At 39.7% G+C, this 23,847-nt stretch overlaps 1 protein-coding gene across 3 annotated transcripts in view; it reads right to left on the reverse strand.

The window, feature by feature from the left end:
* The window catches only part of LOC136347107 (zwei Ig domain protein zig-8-like), a 184,269-nt gene that overhangs the window by 130,551 nt on the left and 29,871 nt on the right, over positions 1-23,847 (reverse strand). For 2 of the 3 annotated variants that reach the window (XR_010733429.1, XM_066296800.1), the window contains exon 3: positions 9,279-9,353. The exons of the other annotated variant lie outside the window; for it this stretch is intronic. Coding sequence is in view for 1 of the 2 variants with exons in the window: in XM_066296800.1 (XP_066152897.1) it covers positions 9,279-9,353 (75 nt within the window). In the remaining variant the exon portion in view is untranslated. The remainder of the gene's footprint in view (positions 1-9,278; positions 9,354-23,847) is intronic. 3 annotated transcript variants of the gene reach the window in all.

A 23,847-nucleotide genomic window follows, 5' to 3' on the forward strand; every position in this document is an offset into this window, starting at 1 on the left:
TCAAATAGACATCCCCCTCAAATCTCCCAAGGAACACCAAAAGTTAGGGGACTCATTCTCCATGGCTCGGAATAGGTTTTTATCTCTCGAAAGGCGATTCCAGTCAAAACCCGAACTCTTCTCAGAATACAAAAAATTCCTCGAGGAATATGTTTCGCTTGGTCACGCCCGATATGTTCCGCTAACAAAGACGAACGAAAGAGGTGACCGCAAATATTTTATCCCTCACTTGTGCGTAACACGTGAAGCTAGTACATCCACCAAGCTTCGGGTGGTATTTGACGCTTCTGCGAAAAGTTCAACTCGTTATTCACTCAATGACATATGTCACAAAGGGTTCCAGGTGCAACCCGATCTCTATGACATTTTATGTCGGTTTCGCTCATTCAACTTCGTGCTGGTCTGCGACATTGAAAAAATGTACAGGCAGATTAGGGTCAATCCCCAGCAATGTTTCTTACAAAATATTTTATGGCGGAGTGACCCCAATGATCCTCTTCAATGCATTGAGCTGTCTACTGTCACCTATGGTACCAACTTTGCTCCATATGTGGCAACTCGAGTGCTGACTCAAATAGGTGAAAATAACAGAAAGGTCTACCCTGCTGCCGCAGACAGCATTCAAAATCAATGCTATGTCGACGACATTCTCAGCGGAGGGGAAAGCGAAACCGAACTCTTCTCTCTTTATGCACAACTAAACTCATGTTTGAACCAATCGGGGTTCCGGCTGCATAAATGGCTATCTAATTCACCGTCAGTCATCAGCAAAATATCTCCGTTAAGTTCGTCACGCGAAAACTCCACGATTGACTTAAATCTAGATGAGTCACCCACTAAGGTCCTAGGTCTCAACTGGTTGTCAACTGACGATACATTTTGCTTCACCTCCCCTCAGAAACCGGTTGAGACTATAATTACCAAAAGAAAAATCCTCTCGAGCATTGCGCAATGCTTCGATCCACTCGGCCTCGTCAATCCCGTGATCGTCAAGGGAAAAATCTTAATGCAAATGCTGTGGTCCAAGAAAATGGATTGGGATACAGAAATCTCTGATAAGCATGCTCTAACTCAGTGGGCAGACTTTACCAGATGTTTGTCGCGTGCAAAACAATTAAAAATTCCTCGCTGTATTTTCTTGAGAAAACTTGCTCGCAAAACCGAACTTCATGGGTTTGCTGACGCAAGTTTGGCTGCTTATGGTGCTTGCGTGTATGTCCGTCGGGAATACATTGATAACAGCGTATCCTGCAATCTCGTGTCAGCAAAATCCAAGGTAGCTCCCATGAAGACTGTATCACTTCCCAGATTGGAACTCTGTGCCATGCTCTTATTGGCGAAGCTCGCTCAAAATCTCAAGAAAATATTCGAAGGAAAAATATCATTTGAAACTGTCAATTTGTGGTCAGATTCGGAAATAGCTCTTGGTTGGTGCAGGACTCACGCCAGTAGGTGGACAGTTTTTGTCTCGAACCGGGTGGCCCAGATACAAGACAAATCGAATCATGCAATATGGCGGCACGTGAAGTCAGCTGAAAATCCAGCTGACTTGCTCTCCCGAGGTCTGTTCCCAGAAACCATCATCCAGTCCGATTTCTGGTTCCATGGCCCCAAATTTTTGAACAAAACCGAGTTGTGTCTAGACAGTCTCGATTCATCGCCTTCACTGTCAACTCTTCCCGAAGAAAGGAAAACAGCCTTCTTGATCACCCGCGACCTACATGAACCCTCTCAATTTTGGCACGACATTTTCTTAAAATTCTCTTCATTCTCTCGTTTAAAGCGATCTGTAGCATATGCTCTGCGCTTCATCAGTAATTCACGTCAGGTCAGGTCAAAAAGGTTGGCAGGCGCTCTCTCAGTTGATGAGATCAAAGCTGCTCAAGATCTCATCATCAAAGACGTCCAAAAGAGGAGATTTCGGAAAGAACTTTTCGAAATCTCATCGAAGAAACCGCTGTCAAATAAGAATTTGCTTCCTCTGGCACCTTATATTGATTCGCGCGGGTTTATAAGAGTGGGCGGTAGATTAGCAAATGCCGACATACCATTTGATCAGCAGCATCCCATTCTCCTCCCTTCTCGTGATCCCGTAGTCGCCTTGATGCTCACTCACGAGCATATTCGTCTAGGGCATGCGGGTGCTCAAAGTGTATTGAGCAATGTAAGAACCCGGTTTTGGCCGCTAAATGGGTTGCGCGAAGTAAAACGCATCATTAGGAGGTGCATCGTTTGTCACAGGTTCAATGCTCGAACGTGTGAACAAATCATGGCGAATCTGCCTAAGGAACGCGTTAACATCTCAAGGCCCTTTCAAAATGTAGGTGTAGACTTTGGTGGGCCATTTTTCTTGAAAACCTCAAAATTGCGCAAAGCTCCAACAACAAAGGCATACATCGCAGTCTTCGTATGTATGGCCACTAAAGCAATACACATTGAGCTAGTTTCAAGTCTCTCCACTGAAGACTTCCTCATGACTTTAAAGCGATTTATCTCACGTCGAGGAAACCCCTCGGTCATTTTTAGTGACAATGGCACTAACTTTGCAGGATCTCGTAACGAGTTGAAAGAGTTGTACCAAGCGTTCACAAAAAACAAACTCCAAGATGTTATTCAAACCGCTGTATCTCAACACGAGATTCAATGGAAGTTCATCCCTCCGCGGTCTCCTCATTGGGGAGGGTTGTGGGAATCGGCCATCAAAAGCGCCAAGTATCATTTAAAGCGAATCGCTGGCAGGGCACAATTCACTTTCGAAGAATTTTCCACGGTGCTGTGTCAAATAGAAGCGATTTTAAACTTCAGGCCACTTTGTGCTCTCTCAAACAACCCTTCCGACCTTGCAGCTCTAACCCCTGGCCACTTCTTAATTGGCACAAATCCCACTTCCTACCCAGAAAAGGACGTAACTCATATCAACGAGCATAGGCTTTCCCTTTGGCAGAGGTATGTCCAAATTCAACAGGTCTTCTGGAAGCGCTGGTCAGTTGATTACTTAAATCGACTCCAGAATCGCCCAAAATGGGCTAAAACTGCCAAAAACGTCCAAGTAGGTGACCTCGTGCTCATCAGGGAAGATGACGCCCCCCCCTTGCATTGGCCTCTAGCCAGGGTCATTCAAGTCATGCCGGGATCCGACGGAGTCGTTCGAGTGGTCAGGCTTAAAACCCAAAAAAATGAGCTCACTAGGCCGATAACGAAAATCTCTCCCCTACCTGAACTCTCGTTCCCAGAGGGGGTTCCTTGCGATCAATAGGCCTCGTCTCCCACCATGATGACTTCGCCACCTCTCCTCAAAACCTCCCTTCATGAAAAGCACGTATGGCAAGAAGCCGCTCTCCTCATACCTAAATTTTTGATCCCGTTTTCGCCGAAAGCTCCAACGCCGGGGGGCAGTATGTTGGAAAAACTCCAACATAAAAATCGCTCTCACGGATTGCCCTAACATCTGGGTAATAAATCTGGTAAAGAGAGAAACCAGAAACAAAAGCTTGACATACCACTGGGTGCCAAACCATGGGTACCGCGCTAATCACCTCTCATCTGGTGCACATTCACCCTGATTTATGAAGTGCAAATTGCCCAAACACATTAAGGGCAGCAGTAAATCAGGATGAAATGTGTCAACACACGCGCAAGTGGACATGAACCAGAGGGTGTTAGCGATAAGGTAATGGTGTGAAAGCATCAAGGTGGCGACTTTCTCATGAAATCGTGGGAACCCAAACTCGGGAACCTGCGTCCTCTGCGGGAAGGGGCACGAACTTCTCTTGGAGCAAAAACCAGAACCGTTTTTCATCCCGTCGCGAAAACAACAAACCTCTCTAGCTCTCGTTGCCATAAAACCCCACACACGGGCAATATTGTTAATAAGTCAGTCACAACTCACCCTGTAATTCGTAATTCAACTAGTCTGTCATTAAATTCAAGGTAACTTGTGTAACCGAGTATATAATTTCTCGAACCTTTGGAACCCCATTACTTTATGACGGTAGCCCGTCTGGTCCTTCGAATCAACTACGAAACCTCACCAGCGTATTTGGATTCCTCTGTGGGTGCCTAGTGAGGCAGTCACTACTGTTAGGCAGGAACTCAGGAAGCCCCTGGCCTAAACAACCGCAAAATGTGATTTATACACAATGGTTCGCCCCCGCATTTCAGTATGGATGTTATAACATGGAATGCGTTGAGGAATGTTCGGAAATTTTTAAACCAGTTTCCAAATCGTTCGATAGGTCGTGGAAATTAATGGCCCCAACATTGGCCACCACGATCGCCAGATTTAAATAAATGTGACTCTCTGGGGGATTTTAAAAGAACTCGTATGTTCCACGTTCTTTTAAACTGAAGAAGATTTATGGAATCGCATGAATAACAAATACACTATTAAAAAAAATGACATTCAGCTATTAAATAGAGTAGATTTTTATTCTCGGTGAAGGGTGCATTTATATGTAAGAGAAAATGGGTGCCTTTTTGTCTCAATCGGGTTTATCTTCAAAATATCTTTACTGTCAATTTTTACCTATTAGACAATTAGTTTCGTATGAAATAGTGGAGTTTGTTAAATTTAGCATAGAACTTAATGAAAGAAATCTAATGACGCAACGTCGTCCTAGAGGGTGATGAAATCAAAGGAAGGCACGGTAGACCGAGAACCGTAAAAGCAAGGAGTTAACTCACCCATTTACCATTCACCATCAAACATCTGATAAATAAATAATGGCCCAAGAATACTTGGATGCTTAAACGTGAGGTTCTTTTTCAGGATTATTTGTAAATTTTCATTGGCAAAAATCTTCAACATCTAAACACTGCCACACTTAATCATACTTTACTATTATAAAAGGAGTTACAAAAAATTTGTACTTAAAAGTGTCTAAAAGGTCATAAACTTTTAACGATGGTCGGTAACCCTTGAGCTTTTCGAGATGCCAGTCAGCTTAAAGTTCTACCAAATAAAGATGTTAACAAAATAATGCATTTTCAGAATTCAGGTGTTCAACGTTAAGGCAACGCTGAAATGCCGAGATTTTCAGAATTTTTTCTAAAATTTTTAAAGCTAATTTTCAGCGATCGTAGCTAGGATGTCCATTGCATTGCAAATCATCTTGTGTATGTTACACACGTAGAAATATTAGCTAAAAAATTGAAAAATTTTCGAACCGTTTCTACAAATATGAGTGGCGAGACACACATTGGGTGTTTCAAGAAAACGGGCAAACCTACAACCCAGTTATTTGTGAACAGATTTTGACGAACTAAAAACCAAATAAAATCATATTTCCCGGGTTACGAAGTAGCGTCAAAGTTGTTTTTTTTTTTAAACTCAATTTCTTCCGCTTCAGGTGTTAACTTTAGAATTTTAAAATTTGTGAACTCTGATCTGAAATCTGTGAATCGAAAAACGTAAAAACGTGGAACTGCATATTTTTTTAATTTCTCTGAAAAGAAAATATTTTCCTGATTTTGACGATATATTACAAATTAATGTTGAAAAATTTTTTCACGCAAAAAAAATTGAAAAATTTCGACAATAAGAGTTACGTAGCCATTCGCATTCTAAATTTGGACATTATGAGTTATGTAACCATCAGTATCCTCATGAGGCCGTCCGCGTTATTCTGTGAGCATCTGCATTTCATTCCATCTCATCCCATTGTCTCATCTTGTACGGAGACGTCCGCCGCCGTGGATAAGTGGCGCCCATATGATACCCAGCGAGAAGGGACAATATAAAGCCGCCCTTAACTATTGGAACGACATTATTCTTCCTCATAAATTTCTGTGAGCAGTTATGCTACAAGTGCGATTATTTTAAATTAGTTCCATAGTGCAATGAAAATAGTCATTAATATGGTTATCAGCGGCAATTATTAAGTATCAATTTCGATAAATACGTTGTTAAATGCAGAAGGCAAATTCCATTTCTAACATTAAAGCCACTGCGTTAGGACCCAAAGAAGTAAAAATGTTCAGCTTTTTCCGTTTAAATTTGTTTTAATATTAACTTTTCATACATCATTAAGTTCAGAAATGTATTTTTTTGTCAAAAAATGTAAAAAAAAAACATGGAGTTCGATTTGAAACTGTGAAGTTGATACTTGAAGCAGAAGATGAATTGAAAAATCAACTCTGGCATTATTTAGTAATCTGAAAAATGTCATTTCAGTTGGTTTTCATAAAAATCCGTTCATAGATAGTTAACTTGTAGCTTCACTCGTTTTTTTTTTTTTTTTTTTTTTTTTTTTTTGTTGAACACCCGGTATTAGGGACTGGCAAAAAAGTTGCCCGAAAAAGTAGCTCCAATCGATCTGGATAGTGTTATTATGCACCGTTTAAGTGCGACTTTATCACCATCCTACAAAAAATGATTTTTATATTTAACTTGGCTCTTTCAATGCAACAGCTAAAAAGCTTTGCAGCTTCATGGTAAAAGTGCATTGATATTGTTGCATATAAAAGTTGTCTAACGAACTTCCGAAGTCGATGCCAGATCGAACTTGAATAAACTTTCCACTGAATTTATTTTATTTATGAAACTCCTCACTCGGTTAAAGTTTCTCGTTCAATTTACGAATTTGTCCCAGCAATCAGATCTTGATGCAACGTAACCGGGGGAATAATTTATTGTTGATAGAAACTGAATGTTGCAACAAACCCCGATATAGACAAGAGCGGGTATAGACAATGGAGCTGTTTTTTTCTCCTTGATAAGTTGTGAGATTTATATAGTAAAGCCTGAGTTATATCGTTGTTGGCTGGTTGCGAGTCGAGTTCTTAAAGGATTATCGATTTCTGTTCGGATTTTTAGTGAAGGACATTGGATAATAATTCCCTTAGAGACTATAGCGCAGCCTATATTCATAACATGCTATCAGGATATGACCTCTGCAATAAAATTTTACAGGTGATTGATCGTAAAAATGTTTTCGAAAAGCCGAAAGAAAGGGAAAATTACGATCTTCATCATTCTTGCCGCTATCGGGGACCGCAATGGTTCCGCGAAGAATAATAAAATTTAATAACTAGTAATGAAATAAATGAAATTTGCAAACATAAAAATTATTTTGGATCCCGAAATAATATTTACCCACTGCGTTTGGATAGTAAATATTTCATTTACTTTCAGCTGTGCCGTGGCCCTGTGCGCAACTTTTTCGTATATGAATAATATATTGCGCAGAAACAAAGTTTTGACTTTCTTTTAAATAAATACGCATTCGTTCGAAGTGAATGATGAAACAAATATCACCGCCCTGTCTTCTCTATTGTTAGTCGTGTTTAAAAGGAGAAGAAAAACCACATTTCCACTTACACGGAAAAAGAAATCTCGTCGCAAACAATATTTCGAGCGGTAAAGAATCCAGAGACGGAAATAAAGACATTTTAAATCTGAATGAATCATAGAGAATTTAACATTACGATGGGAATTCGTGCTTCGGCGCACTCGTATGCCCTTTCGATTTGAGACACGATGCACATACACAACTCAATTGTTTTTTAATCGTCTTAAGCCGGATCTGGTTTCTGGTGGTAAATTTCCCTAATAATTTCACGCCACGAACTTAATAACACGAATTGTCTTCATTCCCTTGCAGAAATGTCAGGTCCCACTGCATAAATCGTTTGAAGTAATTATCTTATCTGTGAGCAAAGGCGAAGAAAAACCATCAGAATTCCCGTTTATAATCTCACAAAATTTATTTCCCCGCAAATGCAAGTTCAGTCAAGTTAATGTTGAGGCTTTTTTTTCAAATGGCGCCACTTTTCTTCTTAAGTTTAATTCTATTTGTGTCCCACCGTCAAGTGTTTTTTTTTTCTAAAGAAAGAATGCGTAAATTTTCAGGGAATAAAAAAAAATGTCATATCAAAAGTGCACTAAAATATCTCGTGAAAATAGGTCGTGTGAGTTTAATGCATGACTTTTGTTTTCCAGAAGAGGGTGCGGGGTAGATACCGAGTTTTTCACATAAAATTCCAGTGGACAATTAAAGAAAATGGAGTCAGAACTTGTCAATACCGAGGAAATATACGGGTGTCAAAAAATGCTTTTTTTAAACGAAACACGCTATATAATTTTACTTCTTGGAATTCTCCTCGGAATTCTCAAACTGTTTCATGTAAAAGAATAACGATCAGCAATTTTAACGTTCTCGTTCTATCCCTCTAAAATTTAAAACACATTAGGAAATTTATTGATATTTTTAAGAGATTTTTGGAGAGTTTACAAGAGAATTACGGCAAAAGTATAAAATTCCCACATTAAAATTCACTTTAGGTCTTTACTTGGAGAGGGTTCTTTAACGATCCATCGAAATATGCGAGGATTTAAATGTGCGTTGTCACTTTCGAAATTCTAAAAATTGCTGGAAAATCGGAATAAATTTTCAAAAATGTGTCAAAAAAATGCCCCAAAAATAAGATATATGTCTTGTGTTGGACATCCACTTATTTTAAAATGCTTCACTAATGAATAATTGAATACAATATCGACATTAACAATTGAAATTCATAAAAATACTCAAATATACATTTTCTTCCTCAAAATCGTTTCGTTTATATTACCGTCGCACTTGAGGCGTTCTGTAAGTAAGAATACATTTCGGCAATAGTTTCACCTATCATACGCCACATGCACAATCTAGAATACTGCAAAATTAAAATTACTTTCCAAACCGTGCGATATACTAAGGATGAGACTAAGAATGTGAGATATCTTTTGTAAGTACAATCAAATATCTGAAAGTTTTAGAATTCTGAAAAAGCTCCGAAATAACTTCGAGTCCGCAACCTCGGCCATTTTGAAAAACGTAAAACTTTAATTTCTTTCTTTCCAGAAGAAATTCTGAAACAATGCCGAAATTGTCTAATAACTAAAAATATTTGGAAAAGAAAAGGTTACCTCTGGATGGTTTACGTAAGTTCGGTCTTCGGGCTAGTTCAGGCTCTATAACTGAAGATCGTGACTCTAGAAATCCCCTTAAGAGGAGATCTGTGCATCACTCGAGCATTTCAAAAAATATTACGAGCTACTATTATGAATCTTAATAGCCCATTTGGCTTTGTCGATTTAAAACCCGATTCATTTAGCTCAGCCACTTGATAATTGCAGTGATCAGACTTTAAATTTGAGCCTCGGAGGAAATAACTATTTCATCTCTCTTGTCCAATTATTCTAATTGTAGTTTTTAAAATTTCAAAACCGACAAGTTGGCGAACGCCCTTCATTTTTGTACTAGTTGTAAAAAGTAATATTTAATACCAAATATACATACTTAATGAGGTTTCAGCTCCCATACGAGTCCCATCATAATTCTCTCGTATGATCGTAGAGAAACACTCGCTGATACCTGGAAATAAAGGGTTAAATTAATAAAAGTGATTCTACTAGATTCAGCGGGATAGTTTTATGGTTTTACATTTAGTTGATTGGTTTATGTCTGCCTAGTTCAACACGGCTTCATTTTAAAGAGGTATAATTTATTTTACTCGGACAAAGATATATTACTCGGCGATTAGACGTTTCCGGGGGCGATAATTTTTTCATGAAGAGAACTTTTAACCTATTTACAGATTAAATTTTCCGGGGGGAGAGCAACAAGATTACAAAAACCGTTCGAAACTCCTCAGGAGGAACTTTTTTTTTTTTTTTCAAGCGTGATCTTGTCGGTCAAAGACGACATCGAATACATTTTGGATCCCTTTTTTTCTTTTTTTTTTTTGTTTGTTCTTTTTTTTTTTTCTCATTCAGCTGCTTCTTAACATTTAAAAAGGCGAATTTATTCGCTAGGAAAAGGCATTAATACATGTCAGGTGAAGTACACGAGTGTATAGGCGGGATAAATCTATGTTCAATGCGACGCAAAATTGAAAACCGCTGTCACCTATTATATAGTTTTAACTCAAATCTATATTTCTCGTTGTAGTTCCACTTCTCCAAGATAATATTAAATTGTCATCGCGAATAATATGTTCCACGTTATGGGCTATTTATATGCGAAATGTACAATTGCATTTCGAGTTTCAATAGAGCTAACAGATAATGACTTGGAACTCGTTGTTATTTGCATAATTCAATTTCCCCCGATAGAGCTCTCAGTTGGTACACAATTTTTTCCTACCACACATTTTGTCGCTTTATTAAGACCGCGGCCCAGTTTGGGAGCAACAAAGCACAATTATTCACGATTATAATTCTCCTTAGCCTCTAAGGCGAAATATAATTATTAGGGGGTGCCTCCCTTTAAGATTAGTTACCGCAAGCCTATTCTGAATTTTCAACTGCAAGGGTGTACTACTAAACCCTCTTAGACGTAAACAGAGGAATGAGAGTGAGCTGTCGCGGGGTTGATTCGGAAAACCTTATCTCCGGACTGTAAACAAAATGACCGTCAGATACTATTAAATTATGCCATTCCGGGATTTGCACCCCTTATTATAACCCCGTTTTTTGGGCCCCTTCCAACCAAATACCAATTAAAGTACGAATAGTAAGCTTAAGATTAATTTTAGAGCCAATTCCAATATCTGCAATATCCTCATTGTGTAGCTGCAGTTCGATAAGAGTACCCATTAATTCATGTTGAGCTATCCTACATCATAGTCACTTTTCGGCTTTACGGTATTAGATAGTTAATGTTCAGTTTTCGGGCTCAATCCACCAAGATATTTGCGGAAGATTGTTTCGTTGTCATTGAATTGAGTGCCACTTCTCTGGTTTTAAGAATAAAAATACGGCGTCCGAGAAACTGGAAAAAAAAATCATTTTTAATTATTTTTTATAGGTGTAATGCACGAAAATCAGAGAGGAAATGAAGAAAAGAGGAAGGACGGAGGGAGAAACCTTCTTCCGTGGAGCGCTTGCCTTAGGGCCCGGATGAGTAAGTTCAGTATAAACTTGCCCTGAGGTTAAACTTAAGATTTGGGCAGATAATCGATGGGATATACATCAAATTGTTAATTTCCACTTCAGTTCAGGTGTAAACCCTGGCTCTCCAATCTCGTGATAATAATTTAATAGCCCCACTATAAGCCTCCCCAAACCGAGTTGTAGTACCTCTTGTAGTTTCTGAGGTACGGCGTCGCGTTGATTATTACACTCACGATTGCAAAAATATCTCAAACAATGAAAGTTTTTCAAACTGAATTTGCGAGTCGCCCCGACCTCAATTAAGACATCTGAAACGTTTCAAAATTTTTCTAAAAATTTCGAAGGGTGGGGCGAGACGTGCCAACTCGCTGGCACTCGTCACATTTTGAGTGCTGAGTGATCCGCAGTCGCAGCTGAAACTGCAACATAATTCTGCCTAGATCGGTTCGTAATGTCCGTCCACGTTTTTGAGTTTCTGAGATATGGCGTTAATTGAATTTTTAGTTCGAGGATTTTCGCTACCAAACTTCCTCACACTACATTTTTAATGATCCAATAAATACTTAAGTGAACGTATAAAGTTTAATGGAGATTTTGAAGAAACTTTTTAAAAATTAATGCGAATTTCGATTTTGGTACGGATTTGTGGTACCGAATTTTCAACATGGGGAATTACAACAAAAATTATGATACGCCTAGCAAAATTACAGCTACTTAGCTAGGTGCGCAACGAAGTTTCCGGGTTTCTTTGATCAACGAAAAATGGAAAATTTCAATGGAAACATGAGGAATGGTTTATTCGAAGTGTTGTCCCTCTCTATCTACGCGTTTTTGCCACATCTCTGGCAATGCAGAAATACCTCGGCGGTAAAATGACGCGTCTTCGGACCGAAACCATTCATCCAACCAGTTTTGTACTTTCTCGAAATAGCCCAAGTGCAGCCCACCAGCCAGGCCGGGGGCCATCGATCGGAACAAGTGAAAATCGGAGGGGGCCAGGTCTGGCGAATGTGGCGGGTGCAGATCCCATTTCGGCGTTTTGATGGTGTCCCGGACGATGGAACGTTCGTTCACTCGTTCGTGTCTCGCGTTCCGTTCTGGCCTTTTTTGGACCGATGCACGGTTCAGGTCGATTGGTCGCTGTCGGTAACGATGACCGTTGACAGCTTCTCCCGGTTTCAGCAACTCATGGTACGCGATTCCTTTTTGGTCCCACCAAACGCAGAGCGTTGTCTTCTCTCCGAAGCCATTTGGGCGCGCCGTCGACGTCGGTGCTTCGCCAGGTGGAAGCCTCGATTTTTTGCGTAAAATACATCCACTTCTCATCTGCGGTACCAATTCGGTGCAGGAAGCTCTTTCTTTTAAGCCGTAAAAGCAAAATTTCGGAAGTGGTTCGCCGATTTTCCATCTGTCTCTCAGTCAACTCGTGCGGCACCCACTTTCCCTCTTCTTGAATTTTTCCCATGGCACGCAAACGTTAGGAAATGCCTCGGCGAGTCATGTTCAATGCCTCCGCAAGTCGATCTTGTGTTTGCGTATCGTCTTCATCCGATAACGCTTGCAGATCGGCGTCTTCAATTGGTTTTGGTCTTCCGGAGCGTTTCTTGCCCTCGATGTCGAAGTCGCCCCTTTTGAAACCTTAAAAGTGATCTTCACAAGTGGTTTTCGATGGCGCATGTCGGCCGTATACCTCTTCGAGCAAATGACGTGCTTCAGCTGCATTTTTTTCAAATTGAAGCAGAGATGTAAATCCTCCCGAAAATGTTGTTTATTTGACGCCAAACTCGACATTTTCGTTCTTAGAAAAAATTACGTTGTGTTGCGATAAATGTTCGTATTCCAGCTGGTTATTCATAACAACTGTCTGAGCTATAAACAAAATACAATTTCTGTTATGCATGTCGACTACACGTGTCGTTAGCGTCATCCATGTGTGAAACCCGCAAACTTAGTTGCGCACCTAATATGTACTGAAACGAATTTCGAAATTAAAATGTGCAGAACTGTAGAGAAGCGAACAGAAATTTTAAAGAATTCTGCTTCATTGCTTCGCATTTACTTAATATTTAAGAATTTCTTCCATGTGCCATGATACGTTTTTAAATAAAAAATTTCTATGCTCCGTTATAACCGGCGTATCGCAGGTATATTGGAAAATAAACATTTCCAAGCAGCCGCTGGCATTTTTAGCAATTTTAATGTTTACCAAGTTCCGCTCTACCGACTGTTTTATCAACTTCGAAAGATCGTTATCGAATTAAAATGTTTTGCCAATTTAATCTCTTGCAAACGTCATTTCCGCCTTATGGCAAAAGAGGGATGTATACGATCTTATGTGCATAATGTGCAAAGGAAAAAACAAGCTCATGGAACTTAAGAAACAAATTTCTATTTCAACTTAAACCCAGACAATCCTTTTTAAGTCGTTGCAAACGAAGGTTTGTAATTTAGAGAGAATACTGGAAGCTGAAATTGAAATATTCCATAACAGAATTCGAAATAATACAGGAAAAGAACATTCGCTGCAACATATATCAAAGCGTTTTGCATTTTAATCTGCCAAGGGTGCTGCTCTGTTGTTCAGTTCGGTCGAGAAACAGCAAGATTTTTATGTTGCGAGTGCTTTTTGCTCCTTTGCCATCATGATATATTCAAGATTCTCAGTTCTTTTTGACTGCGACCGTAATTACAAGTGTTATGGATTATTTGTAAATCCCCTTGGTGCATCCTCCCCCGCTTCTTATTTTTGTATGCCTTTCACGCGGGTTCTTCGGCCGCACCGTTCGAAAGTTTAAAACCATTGTGAGAGGTTAAGAGTTGGTAACGGTAATGTCGTGAGAAAGCAAAAATTAAAGGAAAGGGTCTTTTCCTTCGTATCCGAGTTGCAATAAAGAAAAATAATATAGTAGGATTTATTTAAAAATGAATCACTTTTAATCTCCGCCGTTGGTTCTCGGTGGAGATATATATTTTTCAACAAATATATAACACCCAGTCAGTAACAGGAGCTTAGAAAACGCAACACCTCAACGAAAGCATTTTTCACAGCTGTTTATTATTACATTTTCTTCGTTTCGCTTTTGGGTTTTTAGAGCAAGAAACGGTAATTATGCAATCCACCTTTTTTGGCACCGGGCACCACACAATGGCTCGTCAACGAAGGTAATTTATAAGGTACCATAATTCCATGAAGAGCCTATAAAATTTAATGATTTCGTCCTAAAATTTGAAAACTAATTTCGACGTTCCCCGAGATAATATTTTACATAAAACAGCCATTAGCCTTTATTTCCCACACCATTTGCCTTCAAGAGACATCCGCAATTTATTTGCTCAATAAGTAATATCCCCAAAACTTTCAACAAACTAAGGTTACAAGACTTCGAACTCCTTCGCTACATTAAAATTATTAAATTAATCATCTTACAAATTTAATTATTCATCCGGTTAATGTAGCAAATATCCTTTAGGTACTTAGTTGCAAAATTCACCGAATCTCCCATTTTTTAAGTCGCACACTAATGCATTTACAGTGCTCAAATAACGGAACAACAATTAATAATGGCTGTTGGGGAAAATATACATGGAGGACGTAAATAATTTTAATAGCACAAAATGCATATTTCATGATTTCAATGCAGAGCTCAAAAAGTATCCAACTCCCTGATGCATATCCAAATTGAAGCTGGAAATAGAGCTTATGTGGTTTCACTTTGTGCTCAAAAAACTTGTAAAATCCGAAATCTGTAACGTAAATACAAATTCTGGGGTTGCAATTCAAGTAAATTCCCCAGTTCTCCGGTTTCCAGTCGGGGCAAAAAGACATAAATTCCAAAACTCCAGGCGGAAGGTTCGGACAGTTCAATGCAAACTTATCGAAAAGGAAAAAGTCTTCAACCACCAGAACTACGGAAAAAACCCCCTGACGCCGCCTTCGCAGTTCAAAATGTGTCAAAATCACGATGGAAATGAAAAATTCGCTCAGGCGCACTCGACAACTTACAAACCTTTAAGTACGTTGAAAACGTAGATTTTAACGTTCGCGTTAGAACTGAAGATCTTCGCAGGGCTCACCCGTGGTCGTGTCACGTGCCGCCGTTTCGCGCACTTGTGCGGTAAACGCAACCAAAGGTGGTGCGGCTCCCAGGCGAATTCGGGTAATTCATTTTTCACGATTGTCGCGATGAAATGGACTTGACCACAGGAACGTCTTCGTAATCGGACGGGCCGTGGTAATATTAACTCAGAAACGACGGTTATCGACCAGTACCATATGAGAACAAAAGTGAAACTTAAAGAACGTCGAAGCAACGAAATAAAAAGAGGAGAGATTGGATCAAACCACGGAACTCGCTATCGTTGACTTACCCTGTGCGAACAAAAAGAATGAAGTAAGTTGGCTTCGGTAAAATGTCGCATTAAGCCCTACAGGGTCGAGATAGCGGAAAAGAAAGCCGCACTAACTACAATCAATATACGAACATAATAAAAATGTGGGGTAGGAAATGGACGTTATCGAAAATTAAAGTTGTATAGTACGGAGGTCGATAGCGGTTTATATTAAGCCGCGTTGTCCCCATTTTGCAAACTGATATGGTTTAATGAACCGAATCTAAGCAGTCAGTAATTTAGATTCCCAACCATTATTCACTCCAATTACGGTCCAATGGTGCCGATATTAAAGGAGAGAAGTTAATTTTCATTGCTCGCCATTGGCTGGATAACTGCCGAATAGACCAAATACCTCTTTTCGCATTTTGGAGTTTCGGCAATCAATTTTATAGCGGGAGCGCATCTGCACAATGCACATACAACGAAAAAATCTGGGATTTATTTTAGCCTCAATTCCCCTGTTTTTCCATTCACTGCGGGGTTATGTAAGAATGTCCGTGAGAGCTATCTGCTTCTAAGAGTTCAATAAACATTGGCCGAGACTTATCGGTATATCACAGACACACAGGCAGCCGTAAAAACACGCTAGACGTTATTGAAAGACCATGGATAACTTCAATTTTTCCTCGCATCTGCAGCTTTAAAACACGCCCCAAAACGTCGGAGTTATTGGAAGTTTAAACTCCTTAGACCCAAAACTCCAAACCAGTTACCGTGGCCAAAGAAAAGCTTTTTAAGGTCTAAACTCTGTTTTGTGATGTAAATGAAGAACAGCTCGCCAACAAATAATGGGTCTGCTTTTGGCACCCCCTAAAAGAGCAAAGTTTTGTTTTAATGGCGTGATCGATTTATAAAAGTTGAATGGACAAACTCCCCTGGCTTAATTATCTTATATTCAGATTTTTATCTTACACGGACAGGATTTCTGGAGGAACGTAGCTCGAATGGGTGGCAAACGTACACATATGGGGTGCATATGCAAGTAACGACCCAAGACATGAATGCACGAATAATATGCTTTTAAAGATAGCGACTGTCTGCAACAGAAGGCTGAGTGTATCGTCGAGATAAATGAAACAAATTACACTTTTTCCGAAGTACATTCATGGAAGAAAAAGGGGGAGTTTTTACGGCAAATATGCTTACGCCGTTTTTGCCCTTAGCACATACAGATACCCATTAGGTGTATGCGTTTGTAAATTCCTAGGTAAATGACTCGTTCTTGAAATTTAACGAAGACGTTCGAAGATCGCTTCAAGAGCATTACACACCTCCAAGAGTGTCTATGTGAAAAGTGATTGTGCGGATAATTGGGAAAGCGCTAACGAGAGCGAAAGGTTTCCGCAAAATTTAGATAAGAACCTGGAGGAAAAGACCATGGCGAACGCGCACATTACCACACACATATCCATGGGTGTAGAGTTGAACGGATGGAAAAAAGAGACGAATGTGAAGAGCAACAGATCGAAACGTATTAACTCCTTTGATCTGGCTTTTGAGGGGGGAGCTAAAAATGTATTATTTTGTAAAAAACTAGGTAAAACAAAGTAGGTTTATGCAAAAACATGTTTATTACCAATCGTGTAGGTGCACGAAGGAATGATCAACATGCGTTTTTATGACGGACGTAACAGAAAACGCTTTTTTTTATTTAGCTACTTTGATCAATCCATTGGAAAATAATGCCGTTTGATGCGGCACAAATGGATTTGATACACTTTGAAAAAACCAATTGGTTATAGCTTCTACATTGAAATCCCTTTGTTTCATCCTCTTCTGCGAAGAAATCGCACAGTTGCTGCTCACCTTCGACACTGTTCATAGGCAGTGAATCGTCTATAGTTTCCTTGTGACGTTCTAGGTCTGTGTTGCTTCGCCACTCCTCTTCAGGACGATTTTTGAGCAACGTGCCTACGTATTTTTTCTTCGCCTCCTTCAGACAATAACTATTCTTACCAATTACGGCTGGCTCTGGCACGTTTCAATTCTAAACCCTCTTTTCATAATTGTTCCATAACCTTTTGTAGTATTGGCACTGTGGGAATTGTCCATTTTAACATCAATCCTTAGTTTATTTCGTCTTGTTACTGAGTTTCTTATCATCGTCTTTTTTGCATTGATTCTTTTAGCGTCTCTGATCCCCTCCGTCTTTTTCATATATTCCGCAAAAAAAAACAAAAATTCATGAGGATTTGACTAACGTCCAGAACGCGCAAAGAAGGTTCAGATTCGCTTCAAATAGTATTTTTTATATCAGAAGAAGTTAATACTTTTTTTTTTTATATTCAATCTCTTCCAAGCTAGACTGACATGCGTTTGAATGCCTTCGAAGTGGCAGAATGAACAAACCTCAAAACAATGCCAAAGGGCTCAGAAAGTGTAACTTATTGTTGTTATGCACCAACAGCCTGATGGTATTTCTCCGAGGGATATCGATCCACCCTAACTAACAATTAAAGTAAGTTATTCTGAGATAATTTCAATCCGGTTAGTTTTTGACATTCGGTTAAATAATTCGATACCTTCACAATATGCCCATTTCTGACAGACAGTTCGCCCATGTGCCGCGGATTTACAATTTGAAGTTCTGGTTGAACATGGACTTCGAAATTCTGGCCTCTCGAACGTACAGGGTTGGCCAATGAAAACGGAACAAGGACGATTTCTCATATATACCACACAAAAAAAAAACAAAAAAAATCGCTGAGACCCGTCGATTTTTACTTCGAGAGGGAAATCTTTTGCGACCATTGTCAACCTTGCCACTTTCAACCCCTTGGCGGGGGAAGGTGCCACCCTTAAACCTTAAATGGGATTAGGGCTCAAGTGATGCCTTATTTTAAAGATCACCGAGTTCTCTTTTCAACGCTGCCAAGTTTTTTGAATTTGATGCGGTAGTTTTCGAGAAATCGCGTTATAAATGTTGATGAAGCCAAGTGTTTCTTCAATTCATAACTTACATTAAAAAAAAACTTATGGGAAAAACTATTTTTTCTGAAGACAGATTTAAGTTTCTGATAGTAGTAACTTCACAATAGGGGAGTGATTTAAAACGTTTATCTACAATTTTACTGACTTTCTAATTTAACAAATGTTCAAAATGTTGCCGTCCTGCTTCCGTACAGAAATAGAGGTTTTGTTCAAAACGATCTCGGACGTTTCGCAGCATTTCAGATGTAACCTTGCGACATTCATCAATGATTTGTTAACGTAAACAATTGAAAGACCCTGGCTGAGTTTTATAAATTTAACTCTTTAAGTCGCCCCACAGAAAAAAATCTAGCGGACTTAAATCTGGTGATCGTGCGGGCCACTCGGCCCATCCATCTACCAGAAAAAGTTTGATTTTTCCCACAATTAAAAAAAAAATTCCATTCCTACTCTTCAAAACATTTTAAAGAAGAGTAGGATTGCTATTTACTTCCTTTAATAATACACTTTTTTTATGAACCAAGTGCTACCATCTGCCATGACTTTTGCTGAAGCTCTCGTTCAATTTTATTTTCAACTAATTAATAATAGAAAATGTAAACAACACTAGACCCAAGACAATACCCTGTGGCCCGCTGGTTTGCTTTCGCTCGAGTATGATTACTTTATTCCACAATTGAGTTTATCTATTACTGTGTCAATATCCATTGCATCACAAGCCTTACCAAAATCCGGAAAAAAAAGTTCCACAGGCACGCTGCCCTGCTCTGTTACCTGCAAAATTATCGTACTGATTTCGAGGATTACCGTACTTGTAGGTCTACCCAGTGCACACCCCTATTGCTTTTTATTCAAGATATTATTGTAGAGTGCGGTAATTTTGACTGGAATAAATTCGGTACCTACGTGGCATTTGATTTTTAGCGAAATTGCTTAAACCCATCGATTTTTGTTTTACCCCGTACACTTTTCGGCAGTACTCCGATGCTACAAATGCCAATCCCTTATCTAGGGTGACAATTACCCTTAAAAGTTTGAATGGCAAGAGGGTTCAAGCGATGCATCGTTTTAAAGACCTTTTCAACCTGACTTTATCCGACATATTACTTTTCATCATAGAACAAATTATTACTGAAAATAAACAAATCTTTAAAGAATCAAATTATTATTTCCTTTAACTTGGCAACGGTTCGAAATGTTCACCGTTGACTTCTTGGCACAGTTCTAAACGGCGATAAAACTCATTTCACATATTCTAAAGCATTTCGAATGATTTGCTTAATTTCTTGTCTTATACGTTCTTTGGGTTCGTCGATATTATATGGTTTCGTGCTGTAAACCTTGGATTTCAGGTATCTGCATGAAAATAAATCGAGAGGAGTGAGATCGGGAGATCTCGGCGGCCATTCTATTGCGCCTCTTCCCCCTATCCGTCGATTTGAAAAAGTTTCATCTGTCAAATTCGTTCGTCCGGCATGTCTGGATTCACTTTACTGGGAAACAAATTGGATAATGTTGGAACTAGTTCGTCTCTAAGAAATTCTATATATCGTCGGCCATTGAAATTTTCACAGAAAAATATTGGTCCAAACATACGTGTCCTTGTGACACCTACCCGAACATTTGTTTTTGCAGGGTGTTGCGTGTGACCTTCTCTCGTCGAATGAGGAGTCACTGCAGACCAATATCGACAATTTTGTTTACTGACATGTCCGTTTAATGTAAAAGCTGTCCGATCAGTAAAGAAAATCCATTCCATAGGTATTTCTAATTGCTGGACAGCAATCATAGTCTTTTCGCAAAGTTCAGTCCTTCGATATTTAACAACGTCGGGCAATTCTTAGCGTATACGCTTTTTGTAAGGCCGAACATTTAGATTTTTCAATATTTTCGTCGCATAATCGTGTTTTCTTCTAATGCCAAAAGTGCGTTAATTTTTGTATCGTCATCAATGTTTTGCGGCCTGCTCCTTGGGGTGTTTCTCGCATCGCCATGATCTCAATTTTATTTTCTATTTCTATATTTATTTTCTATTACACTTTTGGTCTCTTGATTAATGGGTGGCTAATTAGGATAATTTTGTCAAAATAATTAAACAACCTCATTTTGTGTGTGGAACCTGTCGCCGTAACCAATCATTATTGAAATTTCGATATTACGAAATTCAGTGCAGTAAAGCATTATTCGCAACTTTATAACTTACGTGAAGTACTTCCATTCTCTATTAAACGATATGAACTGAATTTTCCGTTGAAACAATACTGAGATTATTGTGGTGTTCCAGAAAAATTTAGTTAAAAAATTACAAGTAAATGGACAACATTCAAGTAGAGAAACAATTTCTTTTTAGTACTATTTCGCTCCATGACAGGAAGTAGTATGTCAGATAGAGTCAGCTTGAAGAGATCTTTAAAATGGTGCATCACTAGGACCCCCTTTCCGTTTAGACTTTTAAGGGTAACTGTCGCCCTGGCTAAGGGGCTGACATTTGTCGCATCAGAATACCACCGAAACGTGTACCGGGTGAAATGAGAATTGGCGCGTTTAGGCAATTTTACTAAAAATCAAATGCCGTGCAGACACCAAATTTATTCCAGCTAAACCTTCCACACGGTACGTTATAACGCATTGTTTTTTGTTCCAAAACTACGAATACGTTTACACACAACGTTTTCAATTTTCGTTTTGGAAAATATAGAAAGCACGCTCGATAGCACCCCACTGCTTCAAAGTCATGTTTTTTTTCGCATGCAAAAAGAACCGACGTTTTCTCAGCCAATGGCGACATATCCCGAATTTCATAGAGACATTTAATTCGCATTAGAGGGGATTCAATAATTGATCCGTTAGAAATATTGTTAACTTAGTAGAGACCTCATCGGGACCAGCGTTTGATTTATTTTTGAATTTGTGCAAAATTCGTAAAAATTCCTTCCTCCCCACCCAATAACTTCGAACTAATATCTGCAACGTAACCCCACGCCACTGTCTAACACTATTACATACAGTTCCGACTTTAATGTTGGAGCAACAATGGCGGATTACTCGTTAAAGTCGTTAGCTGCAGTACATGTAGAATATGTTCCGCGACGTATGTGTACCTGCTCTGTACACCAACACGTTATCCCGATGAAGCCAGTAAGTAGAAACTCGCGCCTAAGGAAATTTGGATAAATGTCAGTCGACATTTCCGAAAAGACCTGATTTCCTCTCCACACAATATAATTCTGTCACATATCTAATATTCTCTCCCCGCGTAGACACGCGAAGTCAATCAGGTAATTCTAAAGATGCGATTTCCAGATCACAACGCACCGTTAGGTTGGATGATTTATAGAAAAGGGATAATCGCGCTTATGACGCCAAAGAAAGCAATTCATATGGTTTCACCCCTTATGCCTTATCTCGAAACTCGCGAATCACCCTAATTTAAGTATATTTATATCGGGGTGCCGGCAAATCAGTGTTGACGTGATACTAATGTAACGCACCGTTAATGTTTGAAGGGGGAAATACTGGGAAAACGCGGGTTTCGCTGGCAATAATAATATTGCAAGGCACGTTTTTCATTTCACTCCGAGATCCTCTGCAGGGTAAGTTTTATTAAGAATTGCGCCCCCCCCCGCCCGGTTCTGGTGACTGCATTGGTGCAGCTATAAAATATCGCCCTGTGGATTTAGCATTATCGATAGTCTCTGTAGTTACAAGTTATCGCAAATATATCGACTGGGCTGTACAGGTTCTAATGCAAAGTGGCAGACTAATAGCCGAGCACCTATAATGTATAAAGTTCCGAACTAAGAAACTCCAAATAGATCGTTTTCGTGGGGCAGGTGAACCTAATGTTATCAAATTCAGCGCGGATCCATTTTAAGTGCCTCCCACCTTAAATGGTTACAGTTTTTACTTTGTAAAACTTGTTTGCCAAGCAGCCCCTTTATATTTTTAGCGGAGCTTTCAATATTTAAGCACATCATTACAATTTGGCCTAACGTATACTAATGCCCACTTCATTGGCTGACCCAGCGATAATTGCCACGTAAACGTTCTGAGACTGCCAACAACGAATATCAATAACAATTCCGTTTGTAGGTTCTGTAGGAACTGGTTAATGTAAAATATAATATTATTAGAGCAAACTCCGTTGAGTAGTTAGATTGTTTTGCTGAAAATTTAAGAGGCTGCTTTCTAGTGAAAGCGAACGCAAAATGTCCCAGCTGAAATTGCTTGTTCTATTAAAACGTAATCTAAAATAAATAGGAAAAGCAAATTTTGACACGTCTCGTATGTATCGGAAAACCTGTATTCCATGACGATTGCCAGTTCGAACGTGTGCAAATAGGAAGTGTTGCCCGTTGTTGCCTCTTCGCGGGATACAATTTTAATCACACCGAGCCGGAACCCGTCTTAAACCACTAGGTCTGCCAGAGAGTCCTCTCCGTTTACGAAGAAGAAGAAGAAGAAGAAGAAAACGATGCAGCTTTCGATCCATCTGACAATATTTCCTGTACGATACGATTTCCACTATCGTTCGTGACTTCTTGCCAGCGCGATGGCAATTTGGAAATCAAATTTTCGAAGAACGCCCCGTCTTCGGAGACGAAAAACTCAACAAAACGCTGTTTTGACATCTTCTCCATTTTTGAACTTTTTCCCGCCAAAAAATTTCGCAAACGGAGGAACAAGTGAAAGTCAGAGGGTGCGAGGTCTGAGGAGTGTGGTGGGTGCGAGAGAATTTCCCAGCCCCGTTCTGCGATTTTCTGGCGAGTCGCCAGAGCTGCGTGTGGTCGGGCATTGTCGTGGTGCAATATGATTTACTTCCTGTTGAACATCCCCATCATCCATCTTTTCTTGGAGTGCTTTCTTTAACTCATCCATTCGCCAACGGTATTTCTCCGAATTGAGCTTTTCGTTGGGCTTCAAAAGCTCGTGATGGATCGGTCCTGGACGTCCCACCGTATAGACAGCATTCACTTTTTAAGGCTCAATTCAGGTTTAGGAGCGGAGGGGGTAAGTTGTCCAGCACGCTTTTTTCCTCACAATGTTTTCATGCGTAATCCACTTTTCATCACCAGTTATCATACGGCCAAGAAAGGTTCGCTTTTGTCCCGAGCAAGCAGAGACGTGCACATGGCGATGCTATCGTGCAAATTTTTTCACTAAACTCATGAGGCACCCACCTGGAATATTTATAGACCAATCATGACTTGCGAATGTGGTCCGAAATGGTTTGTTGAGCCGAGTTAAGTTCCTTCGCGATCTCCCATGTTGTAAGAGAAAGGATCTTGGCGCGTCATGGGCTTCACAATATCGTCATCAATCAGAGATGACCGCCCAGAGCGTGCCTCATCACTGATATCGAATTTTTCGAATCGTCTCTTACGTGTTCTTTCTGAAACAGCATCTCCTCCAAAAACTTCCACTAGATTCCGACATGTTTCGGTAGCATTTCTACCCCGTTGAAATTCATAGAACGTACAGTGCCTCAAATGACCTTCATTAGTACCCACGTTTTCACGATGGCGTCTAGCTTAAAAATGACATGAGCCATCTTTACTACAGTTAATTTCGAAGGAAACGTGTATGTACATGCAGTTGTAAAGAAACTCGGCCACATACGGCTCAAAAGGGTATGCGCATACGTGTTTAAA

Source organism: Euwallacea fornicatus, chromosome 26 (genome assembly GCF_040115645.1).
Source record: "Euwallacea fornicatus isolate EFF26 chromosome 26, ASM4011564v1, whole genome shotgun sequence".
Lineage (NCBI taxonomy): Eukaryota > Metazoa > Arthropoda > Insecta > Coleoptera > Curculionidae > Euwallacea > Euwallacea fornicatus.